Here is a 27,432-nt window from a genome sequence, read left to right as displayed (position 1 = left end):
ATTACTGATTTCTGTGTTTATTATACCACACATTTTATTATTATTTTACAGTGTACTTCTTCTACTTATTAAAAAAATTAACTGTAAGACAGCCTCAGGCAGGTTCTTCAGGAGGTATTCCAGAAGAAGGCATTGTTATCAGAGGAAGTGACAGTTCTATGTATGTTATTGCACCTGAAGACCTTTCAGTGAGACAACATTTGGAGGTTGTAAGTGCCTTCCACTGGAGGAAGACAGTGATATTGATGATCCTGACCTTGTGTAGGCCGAGGCTAATATATATGCTTATGTCTTAATTTTTAAACAGAAATTTTTAAAAGTAAAAAATAAAAATAAAAAATTTAAAAATAGAAAAAAGCTTATAGAATAAAGATTTAAAGAAAAAATATTTTTTGTACACCTATACAATGTGTTTTAAACTATGTGTTATTACAGAGTAGTTCAAAAGTTAACAAAAATTAAAAAGTTTTTAACGTAAAAATATTACAGTAAGCTAAGGTTAATTTATGATGGAGGAAAAAAGTTTTTTAGAAATTCAGCGTAGCATAAGTGTACAGTGTTTATAAAGTCTACAGTAGTGTACAGTAATGTCCTAGTCTATGACATTCACTCAGTGCTCATTTGGTGATTCATCCAGAGCAACTTTCAGCCCTGCAAATTTCACTTATGTACCTTTTATGAATAAAGGTACACCTACATAGTATCTTTTATACTGTATTTTTCTGCTGACTTTTTCTATGTCTAGATACACAAAAACTTACCATTGTGTTTAATTGTCTACAGTATGCAGTACAGCAACATGCTATACAGGTTTGTAGCCTAGGAGCAATAGGCTATACCATATAATGTAGTGTAGGCTATGCCATCTAGGTTTGTGTATGTATACTCTATGATGTTTGCACAGTGATGAAATTGCCTAACAGTGCTTTTCTCAGAACTTATTCCCATTGTTAAGCAATGCATGACTACACGCACACACACACACACACACACAAACACAGATCTATTTACAAATCAAGTATAATAATATAACAAAGAATAGCAAAGAAAATAAAAATTTTAGCATTATCTTACTTCGATACTATTTTCCCCTTAATGGTTTGTAGGAAATTCAGTCCAAAATTGTGTGTTTCTTCAGCAAGCACAGCTATAACAAAGCTGTCTTCTATCTTATAGGTGGTGACAGATGTAGCTTTTGAACTGACACCCAAGACCTAAATAAATAAATAGCCATCTTTATAACAAGTAATCATCGTTTAAATTATCGAATCAAGTCAAATAGCAAACTGTCTTTCAGTCTACAAACAGCTTCCCCATTACACCCATCCCTCATTACTAACACCTACAACAATTGAAATGGGTCTATTCATTACATATGTGTGAATTTGTAGCCTAAACTAAAAATTACAAATGTTTCAAAATTCTATTTCTACTTTATTTTTCTATTACATTAAATTAGTCTCTACAAAATGTAATTATTTTAATGCCTCAAAGAAAGTGACATCTATCATACCTGATTTGGGGTCGTAAATCCAGACCTCGCTATTTTGCATGAATCCAAGGCCTTAATTTTGACCACTTTGTCTTGATGAGCCTGGTAGGTCACTTTACAATTTCCAGAGATATCTACCTAAAAAGAAAGGCAAGGGCATAATGCTTGGGATTCCTTGTGGGCCATTTGAATTCTAATGAGAAGTGGCTTGAAAATTGAGGTCTCTAATAGGCCATAGGGGACTTTTTTTCTCCCCCAGGATGATAAGATACAAAGACAAGAACAAGGTTTCTGGTAGCTCATTGATTCCCTCCCATTCTCTTTGGTTGAGTGTCTTAATAGCGCCTTCTCATTTTTTTTCACGAATAATGTGGGATTTCCTACTTCTCTCGAAATCCAATTAAAATTAGACAAATGGCCTGGTAATAATTGAAACTTTGGATAAATGGGTAATTCTGTGGCAAGGGAGTTGATTGTTAATGCTCTATCTAGATTCTGTGTGTGTGTGGTGTGTGTGTGTGTGTAACTTCAACTAGCTGAACATGATTAGAAATTCTTAAAATCCTGTGGGATTAATTAAAATCCAGTGGGATTAACTCAAATCATCATTAGCTACATCATCAGTTTGAGTTTAGGCAAATGTATCCCAATACAGACTCTGTCTAGCTTCTCTGAGCTTTTTCCTGGGGCCTCTGCCAGCATCACAGAAGCAGAGGTCTCTTTTCTAGCAAGCTAACCAACATTCTTTTGGTCCAACCCTACCATCAGATTTTTCACCCACTCATGGGCTGGTTGAATTCAGTCTAAGAAACTTGGACTCCAGCCTTGACTCCAGGTATGATACTGGAAGATCCACCTAACTTCTCTAGTTTCTTCTTTTGCAAAATGAACAGTGTTGGTATAGACCAGTGGTTCCCTACATTGACAATGCATCCAAATAATCCACAAAGACTGTTAAAATACAGATGTTTGACCAAGCGCGGTGGCTCATGCTTGTAATCCCAGCACTTTGGGAGGCCAAGGCGGGTGGATCATCTGAGGTCAGGAGTTCAAGACCAGCCTGGCCAACATGGTGAAATCCTGTCTCTACTAAAAATACAAGCTGGGCATAGTGGCACACGCCTGTAATCCCAGCTACTTGGGAGGCTGAGGCAGGAGAATCGCTTGAACCTGGGAGGCAGAGGTTGCAGTGAGCCGAGATTGCGCCATTGCGCTCCAGCCTGGGCCACAGAGTGAGACTCCATCTCAAAAAAAAAGACGTTCAGGTCCTCCCCGATCTACTGAATCAGAATCTCTGGGATGAATATAGGGAATCTATATTTGTAACAAGCCCCTCCATGGTACAGTGGTGCACAGTGATATCTGGGAACCACTGGAATGATCCTCACGAAGCTCCTTTAGTATAAATATTTCTAATCCTCTCTACCTTGTAATTAATTAACAAAACATTGGGATAAATGGCAATTGTTTCATAGGCAAACGTGACTTCACTACACAAGTCACCATTTCTGAGAATTACCTTAGTAACTCTTCTACTGAAATTGTATAAGTAGAAATCCTTACAAATTTTATTGAGATGCTGAATCCTTATTAATATTGGTAAGTACCTCATTGGTGGTTCCAGAGCTTAACTGTGTCTGAAATAGGCTAGCCAGGCCTCTCTTGATATTTTCTATGGCCACTGCCTCATTTTGATATGAGTAGAACTCTTTGACCTGGTGGGGAGAGGGGAACAGAACACAAATGAAGCAAAAATGCATCATTTATCAGATTTAAATAAGTGTCAGGCAAGGTCAGATTCTTACCTGTATTAATCCTGGGAGAAAGAGATCTGACACTCCAAATCTGGGATTTCCTTTTTGTGAAAAGAAGCTATTTAAATCTCTGAGACCATCAGAATATGAAGTTTAGGGAGACCGATAATGAAGGCTCTTGCATGATGGGCACAGCATTGGGAGAGAGCACTGATATAGGCTGGGAGCCTCATGAAAACAAGGATGGCCCAGGGAAGAGAAATGATGAACATTCTGTTTGAACATGTCAGCATGTTCTCTACCTGTAACTGTACTTGAAACAAAAAATAACTAAGGTTTAAAATAATAGCAAATAAAAAAGTTCTTGGACGAAAATGGCAATCACTACCTTTGAGATTCCTGAGATGGCACAGCCTTTATGGGCTATTGCAAGGCCCCAGGCATGGCCATAATACCCATGGTCAACATTTCACAGGGGCAATGTTTTCCACCCTCCAGAGCATTTATGTTGGTATTGGGTTAAAAAAAAAAAATATATATATATATGAATATATATATGTTCATATATATGAATATATATGAACATATATATGAATATATATGAATATATATATGAACATATATATATGAATATATATATGAATATATATATGAATATTTTATATATGAATATATATATGTGTATATATATATTCAGAAGGCTGGAAAATTTGAGGTTGAGATTGCTACTGCTGCATAACCTGCCCCAGGCACTGCGTTGAGGTTCCCATCAGAAGGCAGAGAAAGGAGGTTGAAATGAGGAGGGTGACTATGATTTGGCAGGAATAGTAAGCCACTTAGTTTTGTTTTATCATCTTTGATATTTATAGGCACAGAGATGATAAGTGTCTTTTGCCATTTTGATAATTTAACTAATGTTTAAGAAACAAGGATAAAAGTACAAAGTGAATTTAATGAAAATCAGCTTGTTGGCTTTCACCCTGTAGACTTGATATGCATCACACAATTTAGAAATAGAGGATAGATACATGTTCCCTGTAAAAATTCCCAAGGTCTATGATAATTATAGCTGAGCATTTCTACCAGAAATATCCTGAATGCCTTCCTAGTACTCTTTAAAACCAACCATAGCTTCTAAAGTAAAACATAAAGCTCAATAGCTACGCAATGAATCCAAATAATACCAAGCTCAGTAATTTAGTCTACATGAAAATTCTCTTGTGCCTTAGAAGAAGAGAATACTTTTCCTGAATTATCCAAACAAGTGTCTCAAATCTCTATTTTTACTTCCTACATATACTCTGCCTAGTGATGGATTTACTAGGTACTTTATCTGGCAATCAGTTTTAGTCATTAGACTGGACTAACCTATAAATGTTGGAATAGTGTTTGTCCGACTTAGAAAGGAACTGGAATAATGACCTCAGTGTCTGAAAATTCACAGTATCATATTCTCAAACAAATCACTGGCAATATCTCAGACCCAAGCCTGAGTTTCTGAAGTTCTATTTCGTAAACTGTATCTCCTTCCTCTAATAATCACAGTGTAATTTCCTTTTCAAATATTTGGAAGTGTATCTCCAGATATCATGACCATTAGAAGTTCATAACTAGAGTGCCCCAAAATAGTCAGAAGTGTTCACTCAGTGGCAATGCACACATGTCTATATGGCCCATGTCTTTTTGGTATGAACCTTAAATACTTTAGAAAGCAAGATCTCCTAAGTGGGAAAAATACCAGTATTGTCACCACTATGTCACTTTCCTTCCAGGCTACAAAATGTATCTGAGCTATTTTTAAAGTTTTACCTAAAAGGTAAGGAAACCCAGTTCTTGGATTTAATCTTTGGACTGTGCATGAGGTTCAGTGCTTATCTGTTACTGACCAACTGCAATGGATCAAGTTTTGATCTTGACCTCTGGATCCCTTAGAAAATGGTGTTAGAGCCTTTTTTCCCTCCTGGCAGGCTGAATGATAGATATAAACTGTGAGACACAATGAAAAAAGTTTTTTTAATCCTTTCTATTAGTTTTTATTGCTTCCCCAAAACTAGAAAAATGAACACATCTCTTTTTCTTTTATATGACTGCTACTTCTAGGGCCTAAATTCTGTTTCTTTAGTGTAGACTGATGAGATCCAAAGTGAAGATAGTACTGATATCCATACCAGCTAAATGTCAAAACTGTTAGAATTGAGCTGCCTTGTAATCATTTAAAAAATAATAATCTGAAATCAGAATTTTGCAGTTCAAGCCACATGGCTGTCACAGCAATAATCTTAAATTTATTATTTCACAACAGGAACTGAGTAAGTTTTATTATACTCAGGCCATAAAGTTGATTACTTCATTCAGCAATGAAATTAGTTCTGAACATCCAAGAGCACAGCGTTCTTATCTAAATTCACAGTACTCAGAGCTTCCAAAGAGCAGCAGCAGGTACGACCTGGTTACAAACGAAGTCTTTAACCCAAGGAAACCACAGCTAGAGGGAGACTGGGTAAAATGGCTGGGAAGGTGGTACAGTGCCTCTTCCAGCCAAATATGAGGGGCCAGTTTCCTCTTGAAATAGGTAGGCATCATTCATATTGTTTTTTCCTTAGGAAGAAGATGGCTTTCTCCACACCTTCCTTTGTATTTATTTTAAGAATAAGAGGAGACTAAATTCCATTAAGTGGCCAAACCATAAAAATAATAAAAAGAATCCCAACAAAGATTAGTAATTTTATCTTTGATATCTATCTAAGACAGAGCATGGCTAGGAAATGACACACTGGAGAACAAACAAGTAAAGAAATATACAACAAATTTCAGAAGGACTTTCAAGGTGTCACATTTCTTGTGGCAGTTCAGTGTGTTTACAAGAGCCATGCTGATTTAGAGAGCAAATCAATGCCCGGAAACAATACAAAATAAAGGTCTGACTCAGCAGCCACGTGGTTAATTTAATCAACACAAAGCCAAAACCAGAAATAGAAATCTGGTAATTATCCAGTTAATTGGAGCAGCATTTCAGGCCTAAAAAAGAATCCATGGTATAACTTGAGGCATCTTTCACTCGTCAGCATTAATCAACTTAATCGGATAACTGTCACGTTTACAACTTAATGATTTGTAGACAAAACTAGAGTTATGCCCACTTATGTAGGGAAGATGAGTGGGCATGGAAAAAAGAAGATGTGCAATGAATATATATCTAAGTATTTTAATGGACTCTCTTTTAAAATGTAAATATGAGAGCCTCAGATGGGAAAGGGAGACGGGGAGGTCTGGAAGGACAAAAATTACATGCTGATGAGCATCCTTGAAATCCCAGAAACTTCAGGGAGCACAACTTAATTTAAGCCTGTGGTAGAAAATGCTCTCTAAGAAAATAGCCTGTCCATAGCCTTACTCTGCCTGTCCATAATTTCTCTCATAGTAAACCGAAATGATAATTTAAGTAATGATCTTTCTGACAGTGACATGGCCAAAACTTCCTGTTGGCTTCTTAGTCCTCATTGTTAAGTTTTTTCCAACAAATATTTTATTATATACTTGAAAGATACAATGATGTACTTTAACCTGTGGTTACAGTAAATCATCGCAAATCATAGCTCCTCTAGAATTGGCCCATTGCAGTTACTAAAATAATGATGTGGCAGTTCCATCCCAGCCTTTGAACAGTGAGGGTACTGAGTCCTTTCATGTGTGTAGCAGAAGACTTTGTACTCAGCTGCTACCAAAGGAGCTATAAAATGATTGGTTGTCAGTAAGATTATAAATGCAAATAATATCTATGAACTCAAGTGTCTTGCCACATTGGAAGCTCAGAGAAGAAAATAACAATATTTCTTGTTGTTAACAAAGTTGAGCCATAAGAAAATCAAATAAGTCAACTGATCTCATGATGTAAATAAGGAACACTACAAGTCAACCAAAGAGGCAGGCATTTCTCCAAATACTTTCCAGCTGGAAGACAGTAGGCATAGAAGTTTGAGCATAGACTCTATTTCAAATCCCAACTCCACCACCTGCCAGTTGTATGACCATAGGCAAATTTCCTAACTTTTCTTAACTTTGGTTCCTCATCTATCACAAGAGGTTGATAAGGCAGCCCTTACTGCTCAGGGCCGTTACAAGAATAAAAGAGACAGTTCGTGTAATGCCTTTAGTCAGCACCTAGCACACAGTAAGTGCTTAGTTCATTTTAGCTATTATTAAGTAAACAATAAGTAAAACCTTTATCAAAGTTCAACTCAGTTGAGCCCCATATAATCTTATTTGTTTATCCTTTATTTTAGAAGCATCTATATTCAGTATCCCCTATGAGCAAGGTGCTGAATAGACAGATACAACTCTGCCCATGAGAAACTTATTCTGAATGTGGAGAGCCAAGACATAAAAGGAGAGTGACAATACACTGTGATAAATGCTTTGACAGAAATAGGCCCAGGGGTTTGGAAAGATGTCAGAGAAGGCTTCATAAAATATTCAGTGCAAGGCATAATTCTGGGTGCTTTGGGGAAGGAGGGAGTGGAAGGGCATGGAGGTGAAGGGGAGAGGCTGAAATACAAAGAGGAATTGGATTTTTTTCTATCCAACACCCATAATCTAGCAATGAACACAAATGACCAAAAAGAAAGTGATAAGGGTCATGAGTGAGCTGCAAAGTGCTAAGAGCATTCTAAAGAGTGATGGTTATTTCCAGCTGGCTGGAAGGGTATGAACTTTATGACAGAAATGGCATGTGAGCAGTCAGAAACATGGCAAGTATTTTGACAAGTAAAGAAGGAAGAGAAAGCATTCTTGAAGATAGTGATTCATATTTGGTTGTAGGCGAGGTGAAAACACAAGATTTCTTCTTGTGAGTTCCTTTTTAGAACTTCATATAAAAATGTGCATCATGATTAGCAATATACATATATGAAATGTCCAAAGTATTTGTTTTCAAATACTTCAGTTGAAAATAAATAAAGTATTACTTTATCAGTATATAAAGATCAGTTTTTCTTTATTTTGAATTTAGAAAGTGAAATTTCAGAGACGTATGGAATTATAACTCAATGTTCCCTTTCTGTTTTCCTGCTTTTGTTCCTAAAATTGAGCTCTCATCTTTAGACACATTTTTATGTATGTAAACACACTATCTGTAATTTTCATAAACACAAATATGTAATGCCTAATAATCAACTGATCACAATTGTTTCTCAATTCCAAATTTATTAAGACCATTTCAATTGACTAGAATCAAGCCATAAGTAATGCACACATAGAATTTTTAAAACAGATTTTCAAATATATATTATAAAGTGTTCAATCATTATTTTAATATATAAAAGGCTTTTCCATGTCATAGTTTTAAAATAATTTCTAAAGGCTTTAAAAAAACTCTACTTTAGACTTGTCATACCCTTTTAAAATCTTTAACCTTGTACTTTAGCCAGATATCGATAATCTCATAACAAATCAATATTACTAATCTCAGTTGGATCATTTCAGTCTCATAATTTGTCTCCTTTCCTGAATTCATCCAATCATGCTTTGATGACTTGCTTTGTTACATTATGTTTGTAATCCCTTATAATTTGATGAGAAATTTACCTTTTAATAATGCCTTTCATCAATAAATAAATACTTGATTCCACTATAAAGATTTCCAGAAAAATAGGAAACAAATTGGCTAGTAAATGTAAGGGAACTCAGGGCATTGATTCAGTTTGGAAACATTTAATTTACAACCTCTGTTCTTTAGTTCTTGAAGAAATTCCATTTACCATAAAAGTAGTTACAATGTGATTACCTCAAAATAATATCTGCTGAAGGGAAGAAAAACATGAAGTTGGAGAAAAAGTTGTGGAATCTAAACGCCCCTTTACCTTTCCATGGATTAGATGAAGGAGCGTAGGTCTTTGCAGAGCTTCCAAGTTTTCCTTTCCCATTATTTTAGATGGACTTTTTCCTTTGAAGATGCTCTTCTCTCCTCTCTGCTGATTCACATTTTCAACATTTACATCCTTTATCTGGAGTAACAGAAAGAAAGCTGTTAAAAAAAACTTCCTATATCTGTCTTCATCAGAGTCTCTCTGAAAATAAAATGATAAAGAAACAGAAAGAGTTGGCCACAATTTCTTCTGTCATTTTTCAATTCATGATTTATAGGACCTTGCCACTCACTTTAAAAGAATGGAGAAGGTATTTAAAAACTAGGTTTTTTAATAAGGCAAAAATAGCAATACTTAAAGAACTCTGTGACTTTAGGCTTAAAATAATTGTGACTTGAATGTGATTCTTTCCTATCATTGCCACTCTTCATTTGTTTTTTGTGGTTGCTGTCTGCCTGATCACTTCACTTTCTTTACCACTTGTTGGAAAGGACCCCTGCCCTATTCTACCTTATCTGTGTAAATAAAAATAAAGTCTAATTACTGAATAAGGAGGAATATAATGTTTTCTGGAGAACAGTTTACTGTTGTATTGAGAAATGGCTCAGAGAGATGGATGATGATGCTTAGATCTAACTTGGAAAACACAAGAGCAATTAGAGACACCCAAAGAAGCAAATATCACTTGTAAATGTATTGCTATGACACCTCAATATAAAGGACACCAGCAACTACTTGTTCCAAGTACTTTGTCCTGTGTACCTGTTTCACACCAAGATGTAGAAGAATAACTGACTTTACACAAGGAATCTATTATCTTTAGGTTCTTGAGAAGCAAATAAGGGAATCACCATATATTACAATTGGAAAAGTCCCCAGAGACCAACTAATTTGGCCTCCCTTCTCAACACATAAATCTAAACCATTTTAACTGACCAAACACTGTTATTCAGGGGAGTACTTGGTTCCTTCCTCAGGAAGAACACAGACTAGGTTTACTCTCTCTTCAGTAATTCCACCTGTTGTATCAAGGAATGCAGGAACCTCCTAACTGATCTCCTCTTGAGTTAGAGTGGTCTAAATTGTTTTTCATACAACATGGATTATTGACCCTTCTCTCCCAGAACATTTTGAAAAGACTCTAGTATAACGTCCCTATTAACATGATCTATAGAATTGAACACCATACTCTGGTCGTTTACCAGTATATACCTTCTATTGTCTGTTGCAATAACTTGGAAAGATCAGTTCACTTTTCATCAGCAAAACCTTTAAATACATAGAACTGCTAGTTTTAGTGATAGATAAGAAACTAAAGGGATTTATAAACGGGAACCCAATACAAGTGCTGTCCAATGGTACACTTCCCAAAAACTTCTTATATCTAATCTTTGCATTTATCTGGTAGAAAATGCCCACCGTTATTTGGATCAACTGGTCATCATCACCATCAGGATTCCTCCATAGTAAGGCCACATCCACGTTGGAGGAAATGCGGTAGCCCACGCTGTCTTGCAGTTTTCCTTTGCCCCAATCAAGAAGAACTTCAGTGGAGTACGTGAGCTTGTACAGCCGGTCATTATTTAATGAGAGACCAGTTGTGTGACCTGCATAAAGATAATGACACATATCCAGTTTTCATTGTAAGGGAACATGCTGTCTCACCATCAGTGCATCTCTCTACCACAGTGGGGCTGAGGAAGCTTGGTAAATATTCGCTGATTGAAACATGGTGCTACTTCATCTGCTGAAATCATTGACTTGAGAAACATAGATAAACAAACAAAAAACAAACAAATAAGCTCCCATTTCAGAGAACCTTAGTTTGTATTCCTAATCACTTATCAGATAGTGCCATGGTTGAACTATAGATATTTTGGGTTTTTTTTGTTTAAATGCCATTGTATTTCTCTTAATTATATGAACATGATTTCAAGTAGAGGACCCACCAGGAATTGGTTGATAAATTTAATATTAGCCATTCGTAATTAACGTATTATTTAAATGCAAGCAGATCAATGCCAAGGTAGTTTTAGTGGTTAGAAGGAAGTTCTTTAATTTGGATATTTTTGATATTTAAGAAACATCTCTTCAGTGTAATTTACTCTATTAATGTAATTATCAAACTTTTAGTACAAAGGTACATTTCAGCGTTGCACATATGTAACTTTAAATTAGCTGTGCCCGAATAAAATAATGTTTTACTATATGAAATCTTAGTACAGGCTTAAAGTTGGCATGGGGTAATTTAAAAAGATCAAATAGTATACAAATCTGTACTGTGAGCCAAGAAAACTGATGTATGAGTGAGTTCACACAGTATCCAATTCAGTTTACCTAGCCCAAAGAAATGCCAAGGAGCAAGTCTTTCCCAGAGATGACTTAAAATGTATGGTCACATAAATCTTTTTTCTTTTGTATATTTTCTATGTATGGCTCTCAGGAGATAGTTAAAAAAGACTTCAGTTTACCTTATTCCTCAATGCTAATGGGGTTGCATTGCCCAGTTTACTATGACACGCAACCATAATCTTTTTTTCTCTCAGGAAATATACATATGGGGAGAGGGACAGAAAAGGGGTTTGGGGTGACTAGACAAGAAGCAAAGCAGCTGAGAAAGGTGATAGCAAAAATTACTTTGCAATGCCTGAAAAGGCCTTACCCACCTACACAGTAACAATCTGTTCACTGTCTCCTCTACATATGACAGCACGTACTTGCCCAGAGGAAATGGTGGTCAAAAATCCATCATCTGCATGTTACATGTATTAACTTATTTAATCCTCACAAAAATCTAATGAGGTAGGCACTATTATTAGTCTCATTTTATAGATGAAGAGACTGAGGGGACACAGAAACTATATAATTTACCTAAGGTCACCCAGGTAATTCATCATAGAGACATGATTCTTTTTTTTTTTTTTTTTTTTTTTTGAGACAGAGTCTCACTCTGTCGGCCAGGCTGGAGTGCAGTGGCACGATTTCAGTTCACTGCAACCTCCATCTCCCAGGCTCAAGCAATTCTCCTGCCTCAGCCTCCTGAGTAGCTAGTAATACAGGTGTGTGCCACCACGCCTGGCTAATTTTTGTATTTTTAGTAGAGACGGGGTTTCACCATGTTAGCCAGGCTGGTCTTGAACTCCTAACCTCAGGTAATCCACCCACCTCGGCCTCCCAAAGTGATTATAGATGTGAGCTACCACGTCTGGCTGGAGATATGATTTTAATCCAGGCTGTCTGTCTCTAAAGATGATGCTCTTATCTATACTATATATCTCTAAAACTATAGGTTGAATTATTTTCCATTCCTAGGCAGTGAGCTAGAAATTTATTCATTCATTCAACTAGAATATAGTGAGTACCTGTTGAATAGTAAGTACTTTTTAAGGCTCTGGGACCACACCAGTTAACAAGCAGAGAAAGGCAGAGAAAGTTTCTTCTTCTTTCTTTACTTTTTTTTTTTTTTTTTTTTTTTTGAGACAGGGTCTCACTCTGTCACCCAGGCTGGAGTGCAGTCGTGCGATCTCGGCTCACTGCAACCTTCATCTCAAGTGATCCTCCCACCTCAGCCTTCTGAGTAGTTGGGACCACACACTCACGCCACTAAGCCCAGTTAATTTTTATATTTTTGTAGAGATAGGGTTTTGCCTTGTTGGCCAGGCTGGTCCTGAACTCCTGAGCTCAAGCAATCCACCCACCTCACCCTCCCAAAGTGCTGGGATTACAGGTGTGAGCCACCACACCCGACCAGCAGACAAAGTTTCTACCTTTTGTAAATTTAATACCCTTTGTAAATTTTCTACCCTTTGTAAATGTAAATTGGAAGGTACATTTAAATGCGATGGAGAAGGGCAATAAAAAAATGAGTACATAAGCAAGTTATATAGCATGATAGAAGTGCTCATAAAGAAAACTGAAGCAGGAAAGGGAATGGAGATGCTGAGAGAAAAACCTCTGTGGAAAGGTGACATTTTGGACAAAGGTTTTCGGTGAGCCACACGGATATCTGTGGGAAGGGCATCCCCCTCCCCCAACTCCTACCCTTTCTACCCCTTCCCCTCACAGAGGAAACAGCAAGTGCAAAGGCCCCGAGGAGGGCTCCTGCAGGTGTAATGGAGGAAGAGCAGGGAGACCAAAGAGGCTGGAAATGAATAAGTAAAAGACACAGTGAAGGAGACAAGGTAAAGGAGGTACCTATGGGTGGCAGGAAGATTTGGGGAGTTTGAGTGAGATGGGACGCTGCCATAGAATTTTGGGTAGTGAAGTCACATAATCTGTCGAACCTTCAAAGAAAAGGGACAAGCATTTTCATAGGAATCAAGAAGAGCCCGGAGAAGGAAGTATGAAAGGATCTAAATGTGTATACACAAAACCAAGCTGTGTCCAAGCACCAAGTCAGGCAGAAACTGAGGTGTGAGACACAGAAGGCAAAGAGAGTCAGGAAAAACCTTGAAGGGGATGAAGACTGGGATTCCCTCTTATCTCTATGTCTTCTGCATTGTAATTGGGGACTCTATAGCGGGTTCAAATACTGGCTTTCTGGTCAGGAAAAATATTTCGGTCAGGAGGCCTTCTTTTTATGACACCTATCAAATTCCACATAGGGCATAAAGGAAATACATGTTGTCTTATCTAATCCTCAGAGCAATTCTGAAAAGTAAGCATTGTGTGAGAGCAGATAGAAGCTGACTCCAAGTTCAACCCAACATAGCAAATATAATGCAGATTTGATGGTTAAATTGACCAAAATCCAAGTTCTGTGGACTATATTAAGGTGTCCTCTGGTTAAAATAACTACGAAACATTTGTAGGAAGGTAACCTTTCTTAAATTCCAAAGCTTTCCAAACTATTATGTTATTCACTTCTTTTCTTACCTCTACTTTACTGGCCATATAATAAATCAATTTTTGACTATGAGTAGGAAATGTTAAAGCACAGAAAAGAATGGGCCCTTTATTCCTCCAAACTGTTTCCTACCTCTTTCAACAGGAGATAAAGCCTAAAACGGTTCAAATAAGGTGGACTGTGCTAGAGTGTCATCCTCTTATACTTTCCTTTTTGATAAGTATTTCTCTGTTTATGCTTTGCAGAGATCTGGCAACACTGGGCATTGGGGCATGTCCCATTTATATTGTTGACTTAATTCCTTTTGTAGGATAGTGCTCTTCAGAGTATGTATAGTAATATTTTTTGATAACTGTTGTTAGATAAAACCAAAACAGAAAGTAATATTAGCCAAAAAAGTCAGAATCTCTTTCATTTGCCCTTCAAGTGCATTTAGAATTTTTAAGTGACTTAAAAGCAACAAAACTGTTAGTTTTGAATCTTCAAGAAATATTTTTTAAATACTCCTTTGTCAGATTTATATGAGTACAATCACTGATAACTGGCTTAGTCAAGAAGACAAAGCAGAGCTGAGTTATTGGTGAGGTTTGAAGAGACATGCAGTGATGATAAGGGTGATAGGTAATGGCATTTATGAACCCAACAGAAAACTAAAGGGTCAGAAGTTAAAAAAGAGGATGAAGGGTAAGAAGAAAAAAGAACTGGAAGATGATTAATAAAAATTGACTAAAAAGTAAGGGTGGGGTGAGGGATTGAGAGAAAGACTGGAAATGAAGGAAGTGTACAGGTTTAAAGGTGACAAAATTAAATAGAAGGTAAAAATACTATATAAGGAAAACACAGAGAAGACGCTGAAAATAGTCCAACCATGACAAAGTATAATTAAGAAAAAGTAGGGAAAACTTGAGTCTTTAGAAAGTTCACACAGCAAATCATATAGATGTGCTCTTTTATCCTAATCCTAATACCCTCTTCAGATTCCAATCTGCCATTCAATTTTCCTTTTTCTTTTCTTCCTTCCTTTCTTTCTTTCTTTTCTTTTCTTTTTTTTTTTTTTTTGAAACAGAGTTTCGCTCTTATTGCCCAGGCTGGAGTGCAATGGTGTGATCTCAGCTCACTGCAACCTCCACCTCCCAGTTTCACGCGATTCTCCTGCCTCAGCCTCCTGAGTAGCTGGGATTACAGGCATGCGCTACCATGCCTGGCTAATTTTGTGTTTTTAGTAGAGATGGGGTTTCTCCACGTTGGTCAGACTGGTCTCGAACTCCCAACCTCAAGTGATCTACCCACCTTGGCCTCCCAAAGTGCTGGGATTACAGGCATGAGCCACCACACCCAGCCTCAATTTTCTTTAGATTCTAACCTGCCCTTCAACATCCACCCAGATCTGAGGATTTACCAAACAGTTGCATTGGTAATTTAGAGATGAGTTTTGAGGCAATGAGGCATGGGATCCCCAAATTTTAAATGGACTGATTTTAAGGTAAACTCTTCACAAGTTATTTGCTAATTAATGTCAGTTGTTACAAGGGCAAAGAATATATAATTAAATCATGGTACCATAATGCAAAAAGTTATTCCATCTAGGTAAAGAAGCTCTCAAGTTGTACACTTTTAATTTATGATATCAGCATAAGCAACGTACCACGATGCTGATGAAGCTTAAGCTCTCTTGCTCAGGATCCTTCCAAAGACTCCAGAAGTGGACCCTAGCAATGTATCCACATGCCATATCTTTTTCAGTAACCTTTGCAATAGTAAGATATTTTTGTAATCTTTTCTCAAAAGTGGCCCCTAAATTATGTATATTTCAAGCTTTAAAAATCTAGATTTACTACTAAGCTTGTTTACAATAAACTGTAGCTACCTATAATATTCTAAACCACATTTTCTCATTTATGCCGTTTCCCAATTATGCCATTGTCTAGTGTATGTGTATATTTAAATTTTTTATAAGTATATTTGAAAACATGAGGTCATCCAATGTTCTAGTTTATAAAATGGGAAAACAGGAGAAGCTCATGATAAGTACCATGTCTCAATTATTTTTCTCAAAATACTTATGGTATTAGGTTTGATACTATGGTATTTAAATCACACATATTTTGACTACTCAACAGTTTATTTGGCAGATGAAATAGTAAGTCCTCTATATAACACTCTCAGTCAGATATAATTTATAAATCTTCTTCTCATTAAAAAATTTCTTTTGTCCAAGTAAGAACTGTATGTTTAAATAGTAAATATTTAGAAATTGGTGAAAATATTTTCTTTAGTTCAAGAACCTACAGTGTGATTTGCTGAGGTGAATTGGTTTAAATTTAGCCCTCTATTGCTCCAATAATGAAGATTAGGTTTTTTTCCTCGTGTGGAAATTTTCTACACAAAAAATCCTGAGGCAAACTTTACTTTAATATCAAAAGCCACATTTATCCCTAACAGGTTTTAGAAGTTTATAAGTGAATTGTTTTCTATCAATTACTTAGAGTACATGGTTTTAAAATTGGTCCCTATAATGCTATGTTGTTATATCAATTGGTTTTTAACAGTGTGTCTTCCTAAGAAACTAAAAAGTGATCATTTTACACAATGCAGCATTTGGAAAACCGATGTTTATAATCTAGCTGATCTGAAACATGATTCTATATTAATACACTTCACAACAGTTTTATGAAACCATTCCTCATAAAATGTTTTTTCGCTTGCCTTTTCAATGGTATTAATTCATATGTATTTTTAAAATTAATTTCATCTTAAAATAGAAACTGTAAGTAGCAACATTGTTTTTCCAAAGATAATGTCTTATTTCTTAAATCTGTATCAGGAAATTTAATTTTCTTTAATTCACTATGAATTCTATCATTTTTTAATTGTAACGGAATTAAATATATGTTGTGCCATTTCATTCATAATTCTTTGGCAAATCAAATGCCTTTTTCATTGGGTCTAATTCTTCTTGAGGTCACATTGCTAAGCAACTAAAAGAAAATTTAAGAACTCGGTTTTTTTAAAAAATCCTCATTTACAATTCAAATGAAGGAGCTGCATTCAATGTGACCAACAGCAGCAGGTAACAATAGTGGGTATCTTTTTTCCTTCTTTTAAAAACAGACCATGAATGAGAAATTGAAGCAAGAACACACTGGTCTGAGGAACTGAAACTAAAAGAAATATCTGTTTTCTTAATGTTCGTAGGGATTTGAATTTGGTTTTCATTTCAACTCAGCCATGCTTTCACAAACATTCCAAAGTTACATGGTTTTGAAGATAGTTTAGTCAGAAACTCTTTCACTATTCACTCACACAAACACACACACACACGTATCTGCCTCCAACTCCAAAGATGGAAATTAAAGTTTAGCAAAAGGCAACACAAACTTACCTTTAACAGAAGCTGAATATGAGGAAATGAAGCAGAGAAAAAGCACAGCAAGAAGAATCATATTGACCAGCAATCCTCAACTGCATCCAGTGCCCAGCTAGGAGTCACTGAGAAGTGGACTCTTTCAATGGCAGCCAGTGAGGGAGTGACCCTCTTCAGAACCTGCAACAATCATGTTTATCTTTGGGGAAAGGTCAGACTCCAAACTCCAAAATCAGGACCTAAGTTCACTGAAGGGCTCACTATTAATGATTAAACGTAGGTGGGCTGCAGTTTTCAGTCTCTCACTCTTTTTAATTTTTTTTCACCCAATGAGGAAACTTTAAATGTTTTCACTTTTGAGAGCTAAACCAAACCAGTCTACCATCCTATAAATGCAGAAGTACTGAGGGGCATTCAAAGAAAAAAACTGGTGGTGATACTTCTTTCTGCTTAATACATAATCATCATTATGCCTGTAATAGTAACTGCCTATATTCACATTACAATACTATGTGGGAGGGTAGTAAGGATTCTCAAACTCTGCTAAACCTAACCAAATTTTAATATTTCTTGTATGGACATCTTTGAATTTTTATGCTATTATAAAAAATTCACACTGAATTTTAGGATTTAAATTTAAACTGTTAAGTCATACCACTACCAATCACTTCAAAATAATGTTAAAGTAGATAGAATTTTCATGAAACATAGATGATTGTCCTTATGTGTGAAACTGTATGAGGTTGGAGCAAATCAGCATTGTCTGTCATTAGCACACTAGCAAGCCAATTATTTCATAGTAGACCTCTATTTGTGTCTGTGACAACACACATTTGTCTGAGTTCCCAAACAGGCTGGATGCAGTCCTGTCCTTTCTGAATCTCATTTCTAGGAAGAGATTAAGAGGGGGAATTCCAGATCTTAGTTCTTTTGCTACAGAATATTAATTAGAAAACTTCTGTAGAATTAAAGCAAATACCCTAGTATGGCTAAGGCCATACTAACTGAAGCAATCCTTGTCCCTGGAAACTCCCATGAGAGAGACCTGATATGAACAAAACCTACTAACCCTACTAGAGCACATAAAGCCTGCTAAACCTACTAAACCTATAAAATGAGGTGACTTAGGCCGCCTGTGGGAACGTTTTGGCAAAGAAGGGGAAAAATGTGCTAGCAAAGGGCTATTTGAATGTATTTAAAAATATTTATGGCCATATTTTAGTATAAAATGAATTCTTAAATCTATCCTGGTCACTCTCAAAACCCTTTTCTCAAACCGTAACCTTGAGCTTAAATCTTCCAGACAATCTAGGTAAAAGATAGTAGACTTGGTACAGACACAATGCAATTTAAAATGTAAAAATCTACAAAGTTAAGCATATTTCCTCTTGAATTATATATATGAAGATCGAAACATGAAAATTGTTTGTTCTTCTATTGGGATTAGAATTTCATTTGCTGTCACAAATTTTGTATAAAAAATATAGCTATAGTACCTAGCAAAAATAAATTGTTTGGTTGGAGAAACCCCCTTAAGTTATAAATACTTTCGGGAGTTAAACAGAAAAGTAGCTTTGTTAAAGAAATGTAAGTTTTAATGAAGAGTAGGGATTTTGAATACAAGGCAATGTGAAAGTGCTTTGTTACTTTCCATTTGAATAGATTTCTACAGTTTGCCACAATTTCTGTGATACATACATAGGGATATAAAATCATTATAGTCACTTGAACTTTACTTACATATTTATTTAAATTAAAAGCTAGTTTGTATTGTATTTGATTGTATGAGAGCTGTCCTTATGTATTTTCATTTGAGGCTCACAGTTACAAGACCTTTAATGTTTGTGGTTAGGCTATGTGGTGCATGATACGTGCCCTTCGGGTAAAGTACCATTCGTTGTCAAGTGTTTTCCAGAGTCCAACCAATAAAAGACATATCACTATTGCCTAACAAACTAAATTCTATTTCATTTGAGCATTTGATTTCCACTAGAAAGCTCCTATGAGTCACTGTATTAAGTAGCGATTTCAACATAAGATGTTCAAATAAGGCTGCTTCTGCTGGTTATAAATAACATCATCATTTTATAAAATATAAACATAACTTTTTTCTTTTTACAAGGACATTTTAGAAAAGACTTCTGGAGATTGTTTCATTACAGATGACATAAGAATGCCAAAGCCTTTCCAAATTCAGTAAACTCTGTGTATCGAAGAAGTATGCTCTTCTGTTACTGTTGATCGTGCACAGCAAACACTGTGCAAGCATGTGAGCACTACCTCCTAAAACTCACCAGCTATTTTACATAACATGTGAAGCAGGGCAGAAGCAAAGCACAGTAAAAAAACAAGAGCTGCCATCTATGGAACAATTACATACTTTGTTAATCACCTTACGTTTTTATAATAATCCTTACAACAGTCATTTGACATATTAGAAAAATGAGTCTCAGATTAATTTACTGAAGTGATATTAGGACTACAGAAAAATAAACCTTGAAACCTAGACCCAAGTATTCTTCTTTGCTTAAAAAACATTACAGGTGGGGAGTGAGAAAAAAATTGATTTCTTACAGATGACATGCAATTGTTAATTGGGACTGTCTTCATAATAAGTCATCACAATTTTGTATGAAAACTAACAGAGCCCTTGATTTTTGTGAAATTGTGGTTAGACATTCAGGCTGAACATACAGGGGTAAAACTGATCTATGATAGTTAGATCAAAATCAAATGATACATTTCAAAACAATGCTATTGCAATGAAATTCCTTAGGTAGTACATGACACTGTGAAATATTTGCCATACTTCCATTTGCATTGATAAATAAGGAGACTATGAAATAAAAATGGATGATTAATTCCAAAGTACAGTTGTGTTTCTGTTGAGTGTCAGAGGTTGTCAGGAGTTAACGTATTTTCTTAGATTAGAAGACAAATGAACTTCACCCCACTAAAGGTTGGAAGGAAATGTATTACCCTACTAGATATAGAAAGTCAGGATGTATGAAAGCTATGTGAAAAAACAGTCTGTTTATAACATTGAAACACTTTGTTCTTAGAAAGAAGCATGACATTAATGAAAAAAAAATTTAGAAGGACACTTTAAGTTATCCCTACATGGTCATAATAGTTTAAACTCTAAAAGTATTTTCAAATCAATGAGGGAGTTAGCATTTTGAAAGAATCTTGAAAAAATTTCTTAAGTTAAAAATATTCTTAATGTGATGACTTTTTTTATTCCAAGGCAAAATTATATAGGAATACATACAATAGTTTGAAAGGTATTGTTTAAAAATTCTCTACAAGAAAATAAAGATTCATTGAATTCCTTATCAAAAGCAAACTTGGTTTGAAACACTGGGAATCTAAGACTCCAAAAAGAACATTCATTTTTCCAAAATAGAGTCACTAACCAAATTTTCTACCCCCTATACATATATATGCACATACAAATTTGACAACAACCAAAAAAATCCTTTGTATCATGTCAGTTACCATAAAAGGATTCTAAATTATCTTTGACCACACAAAACTGAATTGCTAGCATTTAAAGGAGAGAATTGATGGAAACTCTTTTAGTAGACTACTGTAAATACAATAAGATTTTAATTTTGATCAGAATAAATTTATCGGACATTTAAAAAAAGAAATTTCAAAACCTAAAATATAATAATATCCAAGTATAAATGCAATTTTCCTTTTAAAGTATATATGATACAACAATTACATTTATGAACTAATTCTTAATATGTAGATATAAAAATATGAATTTATTTGAAGTGGAACAAGAAGCCAATTGTTTTAAATAATTACCAAAATAAGAAAATAAAAAATGTTAAAGAGAGGTCAAGAGATATAGAGGATAGAGTGAGTGGTGCAAAGGCAATATTTGGGGAATATATTTGAAGAATTTCCAAGAACTATTGAAAGGCACTGTATCAGTTCTCCATAGCTACCATAACAAATTACCACAAAACTTAGTGGCTTAAAACAGCAGATTTATTGTCTTATACTCTTGGAGGTCAGAAGTCTAACACTGGTCTCACAGGGATAAAATGAAAGTATTGGCAGGTGTATCCCTTTCTAGAGGCTTTAGGGGAGAATTTGTTTCCTTACCTTTTCTAGCTTCTAGAAGCTACCTGCATTCCTTGACTCGTGGTCCCTTCCTGCATTTACAAATCCAGCAAGAGTAAGCTGAATCCTTTTTACTTCATATCACTCTGACCATCTCTTCTGTCTCCCTCTTCCGTTTTATGAATCCTTGTGATTATACTGGGCCTGCCTAAATAATCCAGGATAATCTTTTTACCCTGAGGTCTGTGGATTGGTAACTTTAATTTCATCTACAACCTTAACTTAGAATATCACAGGTTCTGGAGATTAAGACATTTAACATCTTTGGGGAGCCATTGTCTGCCTATCACAGATACCAATCCACAGATTCACAAGGCTCAATAAGTCTTAAGCAGGATAATTTTTAAAACACACATACACACAAGTAGATACATCATAATTAAACTGCAGAATATCAGAGAGAGAGAGAAGATATTTAAAGGAACTAGATAGAGAGGACAGATTATTTTCAAGAAGAAAGAGAAGCAGACAACTACTAAATTATTAACAGTATCAATGAAAATTAGGAGACATTAGAATGTTGTCTTCAATGTGCTGAGAGAAAATACTTGTGAATTAAGTATTCTATATATATTCTGTAAAGATGTCTTTTAAGTATAAACTTGAAATAGAGATTTTCCAGAAAAATTAAAACTGAAAATTTACCAGTAAAGGACTCCTCCAAATGACATCTTTAAAAATCTGCTTCAATTATAAAAAAATTGACCCCAGATAAAATCTGAGATGCAAGAAGGGATGAAGAGCAAAGAAAGTATGGTGGAGAAACACACTGGCTCTAATAATAGTGTCTTGTGGAGTTAGGCATAAAGTGCACAAAAAAAACCATTAAAAATGGTGTCACAAGGAACTTTGTGGTATAGTGAAAATTTGGATACCATGTTTGGTTAATGACAAAAATAGTTCAAAAAATTATGGCGTATCAATTCAACAGAATTCCATGAAGCCATTTTAAAATAATACTATATAAGTGTGTATTTTGTATAGTTTGGTATATGTAAAATATGTAAACTTGTAAATATAGTATATTTACCATATCTTAGTAAGTAAAGGAAGCAGTCTGCTAAACAGCAGATGTAGATATGGTTTGAGATTTCTTGTTTAAACAATATACATACATATGAGCACAGAAAAAGGATTAGAACAATATTCACTGAACACCTTAATAATTATTATCCCTGAGAGACGGAATATAGTTTGTGCTTGCATTTTCTTTTTTTGCCATTATATTTTCTCACATTGTATAATGTATATGTTACTTTAAAATAGGTTTATTGTTTATAACAGTTTTAGATTTACAGAAAAATTGCTAAAATAATAAAGATTTCTCATATAGCCTGCACAGTTACTTCTGTTAATAACTTAGTGTAGTTGATTTGTTATTATTAATAAACCAATATTAATATATTATTAACTAAAATTCATACTTTATTTAGGTTACTTTTGTTTTTACCTAATTCTTTTTTTCTTTTCCAATCTCCCATCCAGGGTACATTACATTTAGTTCTCAAGTATCTTTAGGCTCCTCTTGGCTGTAATAGCTCTGAGGAGAAATGGTCAGATACTTCGCAAGATACTCCTCTAGTGAATTTTTGTGGTATTTTTCTCATGATTTGACTGAGGTTGTTAAGTTTGGAGGAGGAATACCACAGAGGTAAAGTGCTATTTTCTTGATACCACATTACATCAGAAGTACATAATATCAACATGATTTATCTCTATTTACATTGACTTTGATCACCTGGCTCAGCAGTGTTGTCAGATTTCTCCATTGTAAAGTTAATTGTTTTTCTTCACCCTTTTTTTCATAGTGCACTCTTTGGAAGGAAATGCTATGTACATCCCACATTTATGGAGTGAGGAGTTATGTTCCTCCTCCTTGAGGGTGGAGTAGCTACGTAAATTATTTGAATTCCTCCACATGGGAAATTTGTCTTTAATTTCCCATTGATTTATTTAATCACTATATCAATAAGGACTTGTGGATATTTAATTTATACTTTGGGTTAAGGTTGAATCCTTCTTTGTTGCAACAATTGTTCTATCTTTAGCCACTGGGAGTTCCTTCAGCTGGCCCCGTGTTCCTTTGACATACCCCATAAATGTGTTTTGTTTGGGTTCTGGTTTTAGTTTTGGTTTTTAGCATCTCCTTATTATCTGGCACTGCAAGATGCTCCCAGCTCATCTTGTGCATTTTTACTCCAATCTTAGAATCAGCCATTTCTCCAAGAATCTCTGGTTTCCTTTATTGAAGAACTGTACTAGAAACCAAGATCTGGACTCTAGGTGTGCTCATTTTTACAGCATCGAGTCTCTCAATCTATGAACACATATCTCTCCATTTATTTAGATCTTCTTTGACTTCTTTCATCAGAGTTTTGCAACTTCTTCATGTAGATTCTGCTCAAATTTTTTAGATTTATACCTATTTCATTTTGGAGGGGTTGTTTCTTTTTAATTTCAAGTTCCAGTTCTGCACTGCTGCTATATAGGAAGGCAATTGACTTTTGCATGTTAACCTTATATCATGTGACCTTACTATAATTGCTTATTAGTTTAGTGAGTGTCTTTTTTTGGTATGTTTTTGGGGATTTTCTAGACAGACATTCAGTCATCTACAAATGGTTTTATTTCTTCCTTCCTTTTATTTTCTTTTTAAATCTTATTGCACTGGTTAGAACTTCCAGTACAATGGTGAATATATGTGTGTGCTTTCTATATTTCTTATTATTGTCTGAGTTCTTTTATTCATCTTCAAATATTCATTTTTGAATCATTTTCATTTTTATGTGGTTCTTTAATATTTTCTATTATTTAAAACTTGCTGTTTTGAAATATTGCATTATAGTTTTCATCCACTTTTTTTTTGCTTCATATTCTCTTTTCTATTATAGCAACTTTAAATGAAATTCAACCATGATCCTTTTCTGTGGTATATTTTTAGGCTAATTAAGTTATTCTGTATTTTTAAGAGGGAGGATTGGGTAGAATATCTTTTCCAGTTTCATGGCTCTAGAGGTTCCTTTTCTAATATTTCATAAAATGACACACGTGTCTTCATATTTTCTGAGATCTGTCTCCTCTCTACTCTCCCACTTTTATCTGCATCTGCTTTTTTGTTGGCCCCTATTGTCTCTGTTCTGTTCAATTTGGATTCTACTTTCAGCAGTTTCTCCCTAGTGTTGGGCTATGTTCAAGAACGGAGCTCCAGTTTGTTGGTTTCGAGAATTTACAGGCCTCACATCCCTCCAGCAGCTTCAGACCCTCCTGCTCATTCCTTCACACTTAGCTGAGCTTAGAGTCTGCTGAACAACCTGCCAGTTTTGACGCCGACCTCACATTGGTTTCCTCTGTTTTTTAGTGATTATTTGTTGGCAGTTTTGGGGCCTTCCCATTCTGAGGGTCTTCAGATGACCTGTTGTCTTCCCACTATTCCCTCCTACACAGTTGCTGATATTAAGTTGGGTTTGCTCCTTCCTGTTCATATTTTGAGGTTTTAGGGATTCCTTTTCACCTAGTTATGTTATAGCTATCTTCTGGGATTTTGTTATTGTCTATCCTAGATGCTTTACCTGTTTTTATCAGGAGATTCAGGAAGTTCACAGACTACACCGCCTGTCTAATCACCTTCCCAGAGTCTTCAATATTCATATATTACGTGGGAGGATACGAGTAATATGTATGTATAAGTATGTAAATGTACAAATACATTTTAAAGGTTTTTTTCTGTATTTTTGGAGTCAGTCGAAATGCAGGTTGAAATGATTATAGATGAGTGGTCGATTCTTCCTTGTAGCTACCTTTCAAGTCATGTTTAAAAATGGGTTTCTTTTTGGCTTTCCTAGCCTGAAATTAAAGTACTCACAAGTGTTACTCTATTTCCACATCTCCTCACTCCCAACTTGCTGAAGAGTATCCTAAGACTTAGAATTAAGCTTAAAATAATGGAATTTGTAATGATTGCCCAATGTTTTGAAATCAAACTTACGGAGGGGTTCATAATCATAGTTATTACTGTATTTTTATGTCCTAAAGTTCTAGTTCTGTCTGTAGCCTCCTTCTTATTCTACCAACTAGGGCCCAATTTAACAAACTGGTTGCCAACTGTCTGAATATAGCCCACAGACATATTTTATTTAGTCTGCTCAGTATTTTAAAACAAACAAAATAGCTGCCAACACTTTAAAACCAGATTTCATATTTATGGCTGTTCTTAAAAAAATGAGATCTGGTGCCATTAGGCCCATATTCTCTCCTGGAACTTGTACCCTGATTAAAGAGGAATTGCACTCTCAGGTTTGTGATACTTTCCTTCTAGACGCTTCTCTCATTTGCTACCTTCCAGTCCCCATAGATACTATGCATTTGTAACCCATGGAGTAGTATCTCTTTGAGTCCAACCTCTTATATTAGCTTAAACTACAAGTATGTGCTCATTCTTTTTAAAATCTGTTTCTACTCAGATGTCCTGCAGACTCCCCAGAATGCACATATTTTAAAACAAAACTATTTTTTCAAAACCTATTTTTCTTTTCTTTTCTTTTTCTTTTCTTTTTTCTGAGACGGAGTATCACTCTGTCACCCAGGCTGGAGTGCAGTGGCAGGATCTCGCCTCACCGCAAGCTCCGCCTCCCGGGTTCACGCCATTCTCCTGCCTCAGCCTCCGGAGTAGCTGGGACTACAGGCGCCTGCCACCACGCCCGGCTAAGTTTTTGTATTTTCAGCAGAGACGGGGTTTCACCGTTTTAGCCAGGATGGTCTTGATCTCCTGACCTCGTGATCCGCCCGCCTAGGCCTCCCAAAGTGCTGGGATTACAGGCGTGAGCCACCACGCCCGGCCTCAAAACCTATTTTTCTTCCAGTATTCCCTAAATGACCCGGTTAATGTTACTGCATTCCTACAGTTGTCCAAGTTAGAGAAGCCCTTAGGGTTATTATCTCCTCCTTCTTCCTCATTCTATCCACAGCTTTTCAGTCATGTGCAAAACTATGACACGCTTAGGTCTTTGCTTTCACTGTTCCCAATATCTTAAACTTCTTCACTTTTCTGACACCTGTACAACTCCTACTTACTTTCCAAGATGAAACAAAATTATTTAATCTCCAAAACTATGTCCTCTGCCTCAAGGAGCATTTAGTTGCTTCTTTCAAAGTACAAGCATCTCAAGTACATGTTGTATGGTATTTATTTACTGCTGGCTCCCCTATTAGATTAAGGATTCCTTAAGCACAGAGAGCATGATTTCGTCATTTCTGTATCACCAATACTAAGACAAAACGCATAGAACTCGATACATGTGTCAAATAAATAAATACATAATTTTACAAATCAATGAAATTATTGTTTCACATGATTTCACCGTCTTAAACTTTCTATATGTTTCAATTTTTTGTTAAATTGACTTTTGCTGGTGCTCTTTTGGTGCTTACTTTGGATTAATAATAGAATCATTTTAAATTTTGCACCAAATGACTACAAAGTTAAATGTCTATGTCAAAAGAAAATTTATTGACTTCATTATTAGAATATGAAGTTTTTTTTTTGCTTTAAAACTTTGTTTAAAATATCTAAGGATGCCAGGTATTAACTCTGAAAAAACTGTATAATTATTTATAAAACAGATCCCATAGGAGCAACTGAACAGCTGTGGAAAGATTTGGCACATCACTTTGCCAGCCTGAATTTAATGACCTACATATGAAGGGCTACATATCCAATTACTAATCCTCCCTCAGCTACTCTTTGCCCTCATATGGAGGCAGCTGAAAAAAGATGCCCTACTAACAGATCAGAAGTGGATCCAGACTTTTTTGCCAGTGCTCAGTTAACAAAATCTTTTAGGTTTGAGATGAGGAAGAAACAGAAGAGGGACTCACAACAGTGTTATAGCTGACACAGTGTTTCAAGTAAAATTTAAGGGCTTATGGCAAGAGTGACTTTAGTTTTGTAACTAAAGTCAAAGAAATTTCGGCTCTTT

The 27,432-nt window shown here is 35.5% G+C and overlaps 1 protein-coding gene across 3 annotated transcripts in view; it reads right to left on the bottom strand.

The window, feature by feature from the left end:
• Positions 1-27,432, bottom strand: part of MTTP (microsomal triglyceride transfer protein) — a 59,378-nt gene that overhangs the window by 31,133 nt on the left and 813 nt on the right. The window contains exons 2-8 of one of the 3 annotated variants that reach the window (XM_054683218.2): positions 21,440-21,605; positions 17,339-17,500; positions 10,530-10,717; positions 9,105-9,248; positions 3,100-3,207; positions 1,514-1,630; positions 1,075-1,214 (exon numbers count right to left, since the gene is read on the bottom strand). In XM_054683218.2, coding sequence (XP_054539193.1) covers positions 1,075-1,214; positions 1,514-1,630; positions 3,100-3,207; positions 9,105-9,248; positions 10,530-10,717; positions 17,339-17,399 — 758 coding nt within the window. In that variant the 5' untranslated portion in view covers positions 17,400-17,500; positions 21,440-21,605. The remainder of the gene's footprint in view (positions 1-1,074; positions 1,215-1,513; positions 1,631-3,099; positions 3,208-9,104; positions 9,249-10,529; positions 10,718-17,338; positions 17,501-21,439; positions 21,606-27,432) is intronic. The other 2 variants (XM_063809705.1, XM_001167454.6) reach the window with 2 other exon arrangements.

This window comes from Pan troglodytes, chromosome 3 (genome assembly GCF_028858775.2).
Source record: "Pan troglodytes isolate AG18354 chromosome 3, NHGRI_mPanTro3-v2.0_pri, whole genome shotgun sequence".
NCBI classification, from domain to species: domain Eukaryota; kingdom Metazoa; phylum Chordata; class Mammalia; order Primates; family Hominidae; genus Pan; species Pan troglodytes.
The sequence above is the reverse complement of the archived record's forward strand: the minus strand, read 5'-3'. Positions and strand labels throughout refer to the sequence as shown.